This window comes from Monosiga brevicollis, genomic scaffold (genome assembly GCF_000002865.3).
Source record: "Monosiga brevicollis MX1 MONBRscaffold_7 genomic scaffold, whole genome shotgun sequence".
Classification (NCBI taxonomy): Eukaryota; class Choanoflagellata; order Craspedida; family Salpingoecidae; genus Monosiga; species Monosiga brevicollis.
Genome location: NW_001865044.1, coordinates 844,437 through 854,901, shown reverse-complemented (window position 1 = coordinate 854,901; position 10,465 = coordinate 844,437). Strand labels below are relative to the sequence as shown.

The 10,465-nt window shown below is 55.1% G+C and overlaps 2 protein-coding genes across 2 annotated transcripts; one reads left to right on the top strand and one right to left on the bottom strand.

The window, feature by feature from the left end:
- Positions 1-4,290: 4,290 nt before the first annotated feature.
- Positions 4,291-8,403, top strand: MONBRDRAFT_24643 (uncharacterized protein; the record flags this gene model as incomplete). Its single annotated transcript, XM_001745030.1, has 19 exons — positions 4,291-4,436; positions 4,561-4,846; positions 5,022-5,104; positions 5,261-5,310; positions 5,395-5,490; positions 5,588-5,685; positions 5,785-5,841; positions 5,937-6,027; positions 6,151-6,269; positions 6,395-6,430; positions 6,512-6,562; positions 6,720-6,831; positions 6,945-7,072; positions 7,148-7,232; positions 7,312-7,395; positions 7,488-7,653; positions 7,762-7,852; positions 7,939-8,065; positions 8,321-8,403. 19 exons carry the CDS (start codon positions 4,291-4,293, stop codon positions 8,401-8,403), a joined length of 1,989 nt encoding a protein of 662 aa, XP_001745082.1.
- Positions 8,404-8,675: 272 nt separating this feature from the next.
- On the bottom strand, positions 8,676-10,181 carry MONBRDRAFT_7465 (uncharacterized protein; the record flags this gene model as incomplete). Its single annotated transcript, XM_001744853.1, has 3 exons — positions 8,676-8,773; positions 8,914-9,204; positions 9,320-10,181. 3 exons carry the CDS (start codon positions 10,179-10,181, stop codon positions 8,676-8,678), a joined length of 1,251 nt encoding a protein of 416 aa, XP_001744905.1.
- Between the last annotated feature and the right edge of the window lie 284 nt (positions 10,182-10,465).

The window sequence follows — 10,465 nt, the reverse complement described above, 5'->3', positions numbered from 1 at the left end:
ACGTAAGCCGTACTGACCTTGAGAAGGCGCACTAAGGCTGCGTGGCCGTGAAAGGCTGCCGTCATCAAGGGACGCAGCCCATGATGCGTGACCGCCTGTGCCGGTGCGAGCAGAGACAAAGCCGCTCTTGTGAAGCACGCACCGATTATAACCTATCATCCTACTAGCCATCCATCTCAACACCTATGCTGGCCTGAAAAAAAATTTGCTCGTGGCTCACCTCTGGATCAGCGCCAGCCTCCAATAAGAGCTGAAAGCTGGCGACATCGCCATTCTTAGCAGCCCAATGCAGTACCGTGTGGCCGTGGTGGTCGCGCTCAAGGACCGAACCGCGTCCTAAACAACATCATTCATGGAGCAAACACGCACAACATACACGAACATACACACCAAGACCCTTGAGCCCAGACGCCACATCTTGAAGCGATGTGGACGCAATCGCACGCACCCAGCTCCAGCAGCGTTTGCACCATCTCCAGACTACCCGAGGCTGCGCCCCACATGAGGGGCGTGCCTGTCCAGTCCTCGTCTAGACATGTGGGCCAAAAAAGTTAAAGTGCATAGACAGGTACCAACGTACCGCTTTCGACACAGGAACAATCCACTCGTCGTCCACCCAAAGCACAACACCTGGCTCTCCACACCTCTCAAGCCGCACATCCCACATTGTCAATGGAACGCCGGCCGCACCTAGCTCCTCCTCAAGCTTATGCAAGTATGAAGCGGCATCTAGCTCGCCATTGACCGCAGCGTGGGTAAGGGCTGACCAGCCTTGAAGACCGAGTGGAGCCTCCATGTCCACGTCTGCCTCATGCAGAACCTAAGTTCCCGCATCACCCCAAGTAAAGCAACCAGGTTGTGGCATGCACCGGACGTCAGCATCAATTTCCTAAAACAAGCCGTCCAGGAATGTTTGGGACTCACGCGGAGAACGTTCACCTGGCCCGTCTTGCTGGCGTGCAGAAGGGCAGATGTGCCACTGTGGCAGGTTTGCAGCGGATCGGCCCCACGCAACAACAGATACTGCGTGGCCCCATGCCCGTGCACATTCAAGGCGTCGTAAGGTTTGGTGAGACCATCAAGTTCAGCAGCAAGTGCTGGCACAAAGGTTTGAGAGGAATATCAAGCGCGTTTGCACCTTGATCATGGGAAGATTGCGATTGATCGCAGCGAGCACTATGGCTGGGCAACCAACGTGATCGCGCGCTTGCACCGTCACCCGTCTCGCCACCAGGAGTTGCTCGGCCTGTTCAAAGTTGTTTGTGCGGATGGCTCGAAACCACGCCTGGAGCGGAATCACGCAGCGTCGTAAGGCACGGCTTTTTACACGCGATGCATCGAGGGAAGCATCAACAGAAGCCTCCATAGGCCACTCACCTCCTCAGCAGCACCGGTCAGCTGAGGCGCGAATGTGAGTGCGGTGGACAAGCCCAAGGATTGCTCAAAGTACTATCACCATCGAACAAGCATGTGAGGCACGAGCTCAAGGGTGGCTTGGCCGCCATCCCTCAAGCGCGGATCCCTGGTCACGTACCGTGGCTACAGGGGAGTGATCGCCTGCTCGCATGGCGGCATGCATGGGGGTGGTCGTGCCATCGGCACATGGCTGCTTGGCTGAGAAGCCAGCTTCCATAAGGGCTTGCACGGAAGCCAGGTGACCCCGATACGCAGCTCCATAGAGAGGTGTGCAACCAGCCGCATCGCGCACGCTGGCTGCCCCTGGCAAGGCTAGAAGTAGGTCAAACAGTTCACCCGCACAAGAGATCCGACGGAATTGAGTACCGGCCATGCATACAAGCCTTTCTGACCAACCGAACAGACAACGCACTTCGTTGGCACAGCTTCAACATGTCGAGATGGCCAGTAGCTGCGGCCCAAAGATAGGCAAAGTCACCACGGCACGTCTTGGGCAGGGGTCGCGTCGGCCCAGAAGCAGCAACCATGAGCAGGCTGGGTCCAAAGCTCTGTGCCGCAAACAGAATGGCCAAGAGCAAGAGCCCGGCGGGCCGTGCACATGGCCACGCCATGGTTTTGGGAGGCTTGGTGGGGTGGGTCAACTACTTGAGAGAACAATGGGGCCCGCCTGAGCAGGGGTGTGAGTCACCGTGGTCGACTGTGCTGCAGCGAAGCCTACTCCCGCCGGTTTTAGTTGTATCTGCCCTTCCTGTCCTGGCGACATCAGGAGCATGGATGCCAGCCATTCCCTCATTTGCTCGTCCTTCCCTCCCTCACAACGAGCCATCGGATTCCTTTTCTCCACCTGTAACAAAATGCTACCCTCACCGTCCTCACCGCGCTATCCCCTCATTGAACGCCAAAGGGAAGGCTTTCAGGCTCTGCCTTACCACAGCAGCGCACCTACACGGAAAATCAAGTCGAGCCAGCCCTTGCTCTCTCCATGGACCTAGCCTCCGTTCACTGGGTGGGTGCAGCGGGTTGGATGCATGCAAGGCAATCAACATTGTCAGATTAATTAGACAAGCGCGAGCGTTGCTTGATGGCTGAACCAGTGTTGTTGTTGTTGCTTTTGAATTGATGGGACAGGGGCTAGTGGGCAGCGGCATGGGCCACTGTTGTCCAATGCGTGAGGAGGCCTCAAAGGGCAGATCATCAAGAGTGAATTGTCGCATCTGACTGATTAATGGGCTGTTCTGGGCCCGAGGGTGGATAACTTGACGTGAGAGCCGCTGACCCAACAACACATGGGCGACAGAACAGGCGAGGAGCGGCGCTCAGCGCCGGATCGCCTTGCTCGAAAAGCCTGGAGATAAAACACACCCAAGCAGGACGAGGCCAGAAGCACCAAATTAGATAAAAGCAGTGGTGGGGCAGAGAGAGCCAAAGTAACCAATACATGCCTTCGCCTTTGCGCTGTAACACAAACATACCGGACTTGGGCTTTGGCAGAGGCTCCACATCGAGCTTGTACAGCTCTGTCCCAAAGTTACAGCCCCGGTTGATTTTCAAAGATGCCATCATTGCGTTTGCGAGAACACCACCCAAGCAGCAAAAATAGACGAGGAGAGCAGGGACACGTGAGAGATAAGAGATCGAAATGAGGCGAGACACCTAGGGCATGGTAGGCGACCTAAATACCATATTTGTTATGTGACTTCTCTGCGCCGTGCAGATCGCGCTTGTAGGCTAAGGCAAAAGTGAGGAGAGCCGCGCGCGCGTCAGTCGTGTACCGGGCACTGCTGCCGACACTCCCACGACCCCCACAGGCAACCTGCATCACCGGTGCCTACACGCGGGGAGAGGGGAGCAAGAAAGGCACCATGTTCTTCTATCTACCCCTGGCTGGTTGCGCAAACACACGAGCCAAAAGCCATCGTACCTTTGCCCAAGTGAGCTTCAAGCTCTCCACGATTGAAGTTTTGCGTCGTGTTAGGAGGAACAACGAGGTCAGAAGGCAAGCCAGGCGGTGCCGATGAGGGCCCGGTCCGGCCTTGAGCTGCTTGTGCTGGCTTGCGTAGCCCTGCGGTGCATTCGTATCTGAGCAATTTACATTCTGTTCCACCAACCCAAGGAAAGCCATCAACGGCAAAGCCAGGTGGTCATACGTACCACCGGCCACAACGGCGGAACCCGATCCCTTGCTACCCCACGCCATGGCGTCGAGTTTGATAAGCACAAGCAGTCGCCCCAAGTGGCAAGCAAAAAAGCCAAACCCTGTTATCCAGATTTCCCGCAATTTGCGCAGCGGGTTCCAGTGGAGCAACTCGAGTGGCGCTGCCTGCCGCACACCAGCACCCAACAAGCCAGCCCCGATGAGCGCGCAACACTAAACCAGCTCTCTTTCCCAACCCTTGGTGGTCCTGGCAATTTCAAGCCAGCCGGCCAGCCCCGTTGACTTTACACAGCACAAAACTTTGCCAAGGACCTTGCAGACTCGGCGTACCCTGCTGCGTTTGACAGACAGACAGACAGGCACACAGACAGAAAGGCAGGCACACAGACAGACACCGACAGCGCGACCGACAGCGAGCACTGAGCGCACACACACAGACACACACAGAGCGCGCGGAACGTACTGATCTGATCTGGCAAAACGCTCTGAGATAATGTCAGCATTTTGTGTTTATAACACGTTGGTGTGTCGTGTTGCAATTTGCTTACCGCCAGAATTCAAATTCACCGATCAACAACGACTGACTTTTTTCTCTTTTTTTTTTTTTTCTTTTGGCTTGCTGTCCTTGCGGTTCGAATCGCTGCAGACGTTGTTGCGGACCGGCATTGCATCGACAAGGTCATTTTGGCGTGCTCGCGTACAGCTGGACTATCAGCAGAATGGTGGTGCAACAAAATGCTCCCACGCGTACGCCATTGGGCGAGCGAGCCGTGCCTCAGCGCAGCGTCATCCACGGCACGTCTACACCCAGCAAGGAGGGCTTTGGCGTGCGCCAAGCCATGAACACGCTCCGTACATTCTGCAGGTAAAGAAACATCCCCCTTTACCCTTGCATAGAATGAAGACGATGCCCAGTTTTGGCTGCAGTTCACCTGGCTTGCCTCACTCCACCCATGAAACACTCCCCGCGCCTGCGCCCATAATCTCAGCACAACCAGCCAGCACACCACGGGTGTACCTGTTGAAGGATGTGAGGGTCTTTTTCTCTCGTCTCTTGGCGCCGAGGATCAATTTGGTCTGCGAGTGGCCATCGGGGCTCCACACCAGCGCATCTTCCTGCTGCACGCATTTGACCCCGTGCTGTGTCCGACCGCTGAAGAGGAAGGAACCGACGAGCCTGCAGCCTCGGCGGCAAACGTCACCGCCCCTGCGACCATTCGTCAAGTCCTTATCAACCAGCACTCTCAAAATGAGCGCCAGACTTTTACCGGCCTGGTCTGTCGTGCTCACTCCCATGACACACATCTCCCTCCTTGCTCGTTTGTATCGTTGTTCGGATCAAGGCCGGCCTCTGCCCAACACTCACCCTGGCTGATCTCTTGGCCTACTCTCTTGTCTTGCATGTAAAACACAACGTACTGCGAATGATCTGACGGGATTGAAATCTCAGATTGCTGAGCGCCGTCGTGCTGGCATGCGTGAATATCGCCAGTTCCTTCATCCCTTGGCCGGGGTGCCTTTGTCCGAGGCGCGGTACGCTTGAGCAGCTCCCAGAACCCCTCACCCCCTTTCTCATAAACCCATGCCGCATTTTTTCAAATACGAGTCATGTCAACCTGTCCATGCCATGCATTGCCATTGTTCTTGCCAACTTGAGCTGGGATATCTCATCATTGGTTCTGATTTTAGGCTTTGGAACTCGGCTGCGTCGTTGGTCCACACCCAGCAGCCGCTGGACGGTAAAGCCCTGCCTCGATCGTGCTCTGCAGTTTTTTTCTTCCCAAGGCCAACCCTGATCTGAGAAAAAAAAATTTCAACCATAGGCATTTTCGTCGCCGCCATTCAGCACGCCAGCGTCCTCTTCCTATGCAACGATCTTACAGGCGAATCCGCTCGCCCCTACTCCGTGCGCCAAAAAGGTCGGTTTCTTGTTGATAATGAAGCTCTTTGATCTTCCCCAAGGTTTTCAATTCAGGCCCTTCTTGCATCCTCTATCTGCTTGCTTGGACGTTTTAGTACCCCGTGCCATTTCGGCCACCAAGCTCATGCCCATCAAGACGCTGTACCAAGACTATGTCCAACGCTACGAATCCTCTGATGCGCGCAAGACCACGGTTAGCCCTGTGCGACCAGGCTTACCCCGTTCCCTTACTCCAGCACCTCCTACGAGAGCCATCTCTCATCTTTTGGCCGGCAATCTGCAACCGGTGCAGATCAGTTTTGACGTTGGCTACACCATCTGTGGCACGGGTGTGGAAGTTGCTGCCGAGGTCAGCTGGAAACCAAACGCTTAGATCGCTCGGGCCGACCAAACTGACGAGACGTCCCCTTCTCACTCTCTTCCGTGGTGGTGTGCCCAATGCAGAGCGGCATCGAGGTGCAATACAGCTGGTCCACCGAGAGTCTTTCATTGGACAACAACGCCCCTTTCACTGCCGATACGCTATTGAAGATCCGTGAGTTGTTCGTGCAGGACCCAACGCATGTACCTTTCACACAGCCGGCTTTATTTACATGCACGGGACGAGATACTCATATTAAATATTGCCATTGAATCACTCTGTATCGGGACATGCTAGGCGCGTTGGCGGGCGACGTGCGCAGTGGCACTTACAAATTGTACCAGGACCTCGCCGTGCTCAAGCTTCTTCTCGAGGCAAAGCAAGGCACTGAGGCCCCAGGCTTCGATGCTGCACAGGTAGTACCTAATCGTTTTACCAGCCATTTAAGCAGTCGGGAGTCCCCGTACCTCGAGTCCTGAAGACGCTCGAGCCCCCAACCTCCCCCGTTCTCACAATGCCCATGCTCGTCTGCTTCTATTAGCCATGGGGCACTCAGGCATATGACTTGATGGACATGGTCAGTCGCGTCCTGCCTGAGTATGCCCACGCTAGCTACCATGGTCATCGCCTGTCCTGATGGTCCTGTGTCCGGCTGCAGGTTGAGGGCTTTGTGCAAAGTTTGGGCTCGGAGGAAACGACTGTACCCTACGTGAGTTGACACCCAATGTCCTCCGGCTCTCATCGATGCAGTATGAGGCACCGACACCTCCTCCGGCGCCAGCCCCACATTCAAGAGCGTGACTCGCAATAAATGCGCGCAACTCATTCACAAACTGGACTGCTACCTCTTAATCCATGCGTGCTAGTTTGTTCCACCGCGTGCAGCCGATGAGGATGATGAGACAAACATTGGTGCAACGATTCTGGCCGATCGGCCAGACCTCGACTTTACCGAGAAACTCTGGAACTTTGTAAAGCGTACGTTTTCGCGCCAAAACTTAAGCCTCGATGCTCCGATACCGCACGGTCTCGCGCAAAGTCTATTCATGTTGAACATCTGATGTACGCATTTGTGTGACCTGCTTTGCCAGATGCATCGAGCTACGACGAGCTACGCCAGGTGCTTGCTTTCATGCTGATGGCTGTTCGTCGCGGCCACGTCAACCACCCGATCCAGCGCGGAAACGAAACAACGGCAAGTGACATGTGCCCCACGCTTGTGCGGACTTGTTCTCCTCTTTTTGACATGCGATTCCGCTCGTGGCGGTCTATCGCGGTATGCTGGGCTCGATAGATTGCCGCCGTGGCTTTGGAGTGCATGCGTACTTTTCACTCTGCGGGCAATGCTGCCAATTTGGCAGCCATGATGCGAGATATTGGTTGGTTTTGATAGTAAGCGCCGTGCTTCCGCATGGGGCAGTCTCTCACGTGTGGTCTCTGGTGTTGGCTCTCTCGTAGCCACGCCAGCACGTCGCACGGCCGAATGTGCTGTTGAGCTGGGTATTTTCAAATTGCAGCGCGACTTTATGCATCATTTTATCGGTATGAACGGCCCATACGGTCGCAAGGGATGATGCTGGCCTTAAATTCTTGACAAACATCCCCCGTTCTTACTCGCTTCGGTGTCTGGGTAGGCTCGGAATTAGCCACGGGTGCACAGCTGGAGGAATTTTTTACGGCTGATCAAACGCAGGAACAGCAGGTTGAGGCCTTGACCAAGCTTCTCAATGTTTTGGAGGTCTACGTTTTGTGCAAGTCCTACCTCGACCTTCCTGTTATCACGCTCCGAGAAATTGTCACGTGAGTGCTGTCAAAAACAGCAGCGACGCGCGGGCGCAATCATGGAGTCTTGAAGTCAGCTGATTCATCTCGTTCTTGTTCACGCATGGATGCGGCTGGATATGATAGGGGTGCACTCGAGCACTTTCGCCATGCACCAGCCAGTGTCAACCCTCTGTACAAGGTGGCCATTGCCAACTTTTCGGCCGCTGCCTCACAGGTATACTGCTAATAACCGGATAATCATTGTTGATGCACAAGACTGAATGCTGACGAGGGTCTGAATCTCGATCCCGGATCGTCTAGTTGAAGCGCATTTGCCACGGAATGACCCCGACCACACGCATGGTCGTGTTTAGCGGACCCGGCCGTCCATCCCAAGCACATCTCTTCGTTAACGTGTTGGCCCCGGCGGAGATGATGGCTTTGCTTGGTAAGAAGCATCCTCTACCCGTCGGTTCAGGGAAGCCCGTCTTTGACCCTGTTGTATTGGTCGGTGGTTTTTGGTGTTTTTGTTGTAATTTCCTGTAATTTCTTGTATTTTTGAGATCATTTTTGCTCAACACGTCAATGCTTTCATTCTGGTGAACAGTCGCCTGATGAGGGCTGTGTATCTTGGATTGGCGTAACTTTGCTTAATGCTGAACATCTTTTGTTGTTTCTCTTGGTGGAAACTGTGCGCCAACAGGTACACCGCTTGATTCCATGGACGAAATGCCTATGGAGGAGGACGACCAGGCCAAATATTTCCACGTGGCGATCTACGAGTAATTCCGTCCTGGTGGCAAGTGGCAAGTGGCAAGTATGGGCCTAGGGGTTTTGGGTGTCCTCCGTGTGCATTGTGTGACGCAACCACGATACTTCAACAAGGCCAACACGACATGGAGCAGCTCTGATGCTGGCTTGAGAAAGACTCAAAAAAAAGAGACAAGATAAAGACATCAAGACAATGATATGAATGATATCCTCTGCCTTTCCTCGTGTGACGCGTTCATAGCTCAATCGATTGTACACAAGCTTCTGTTCTATTGCAAGATGGATTCTCAGAGTCCACTGGGCCGCGCAACCACGCGTTGTTGCTTCTTGGCACCAAAATCACGGCTCAAGCCCTGGCGACCTCGCGCCACCATTACCATGTCACCTGAAGTCACAGACAACAAGGCCAAGCAGAAAGGCGGGAGAGAGGAGCAGAGCGAGCGAGCGCATGTGTGAGGTGTGTGGTGGCTCACGGTATAGATTGAAGAAGACATTTCATAAAAGCGGTCGAGAGGGTGGACATACGGGAGCGGTTGACGTTGCTGCCACTTTTCATGGCGAGAAACTTGGCTGCGCTGCGACTAGGTTGACGAGCCGCAGGGCCATCATTGTTCAGAACTTGAACGGATAGATTGGTGCCAACCTTGCGGGTGATCTCACGCTGGTGGGTAGGCGGGCGGGCTACGCCAATTTCGAATCCAACACGAGAACGTGAGGGCATGTACATAGACAGGCACAGGGATGGTCGAAAGTGCAAACCTTGGCTCTGTTTGGCACGCTTCGGTCGGGGAACCTCGAAACCAGCCTCAATGTCTTCTACACAAGTGAGAATCAAGCAGGCAGAAACACACGACACCCCGAAATTGAGTGAGCCAAGTTGAGCTTTTGCTTGAGATGAGGTCTCAAGGAAGTCATGTCAAGTCACACAGACCGTCATCGGCCATGTCCATGTCTGGTTCTGTGGCATCTACGGGTGCTGTCTTTTCGAGCTCGGCAAAGGCTTGCTTCACATCACCATCCGGGGCCTTGGCCTTGGCCTTGAGAGCAGCCCTACAAAAGGGGACAAGGCGTGCATCGGGGTCGATGAGCACTGGTCTTGCTGTGGGGAGGGCCACGCGACACCGGGGCGGAACATACTTGCGCTCTTTGACGTGACGTTTGCCAGCGGCAGAGATTTTCGCAGCACGGCTAGCATCGGCGGCCGCAGAGGCTTCTTCGATGGCTTGCTGGGCTTCTAGGACTTGGGCACGGCTCGCCTTGAAGCTGATTTCCGCGGGGGCGGTGCGCTTGGCACTCTTCTTCGCATGCTGTGGTCGATTACTTTGCGGAGTGCTCTGCTTCTTCTGATGTGTTGGGGTCTTACGGTTCTTGGGGGTGGCGTGCTTCTTCTGGCTAGACTGGGGTGTGCTGCTCGTCTTGGGCGTCTGAGCGGGCGCGGTTTGACCAGCATCTGAAATGTTCGTGGCCGCGGGGCTGGTGGCAGTCTTCGAAGTTGTTTTTTGAGCAGAGGCCGTCTTGGAATCAGCAGTCTGGTTGTTCTGAGGAGTGAGTGCCTGCTTTGATCGAGGAGTTCTCGGGGTCTTTGGGGTCTTTGGGGTCTTTGGGGTCTTTGGGGTCTTTGGGGTCTTGGGGGTCTGAGCAGCGGCTCGAGTTTTCCGGCTGGGTGTGGGGGTGGCAGCAGCAGAGCCAGGCTTGGAACGACCTGCGCCACGTGGCGTGGAGTTACCCTGGCTTGCAGCAGCCCCCTTATCACCACCGGGCGACGTGGATTTGGCTGAGCGTAGCTGAACCATCTTTGCCGTCCAACCGCGAGCGTGAGCGAGAACGATGCGGAGAGAGAGAGAGAAAAAAAAGAGAGAGAGGGAGAGAGAGAGAGAGAGCGAGAGAGAGAGAGCACGCGGTCCAACAAACGCAAGGCGGGTGATTTTGTCTGACAATACAACACACGAAATCAGTGAGAGAGTGACGTTTTTTTTCGAGGCAAAGGCGGGCGGTGCGTCGGCAGTGGCGGGAGGTCTGCGGTGCTGGCGGGTGCTGGCGGGTTTGGGGGGGGGGGGGGGGGGGGGGGGGGTTAAAC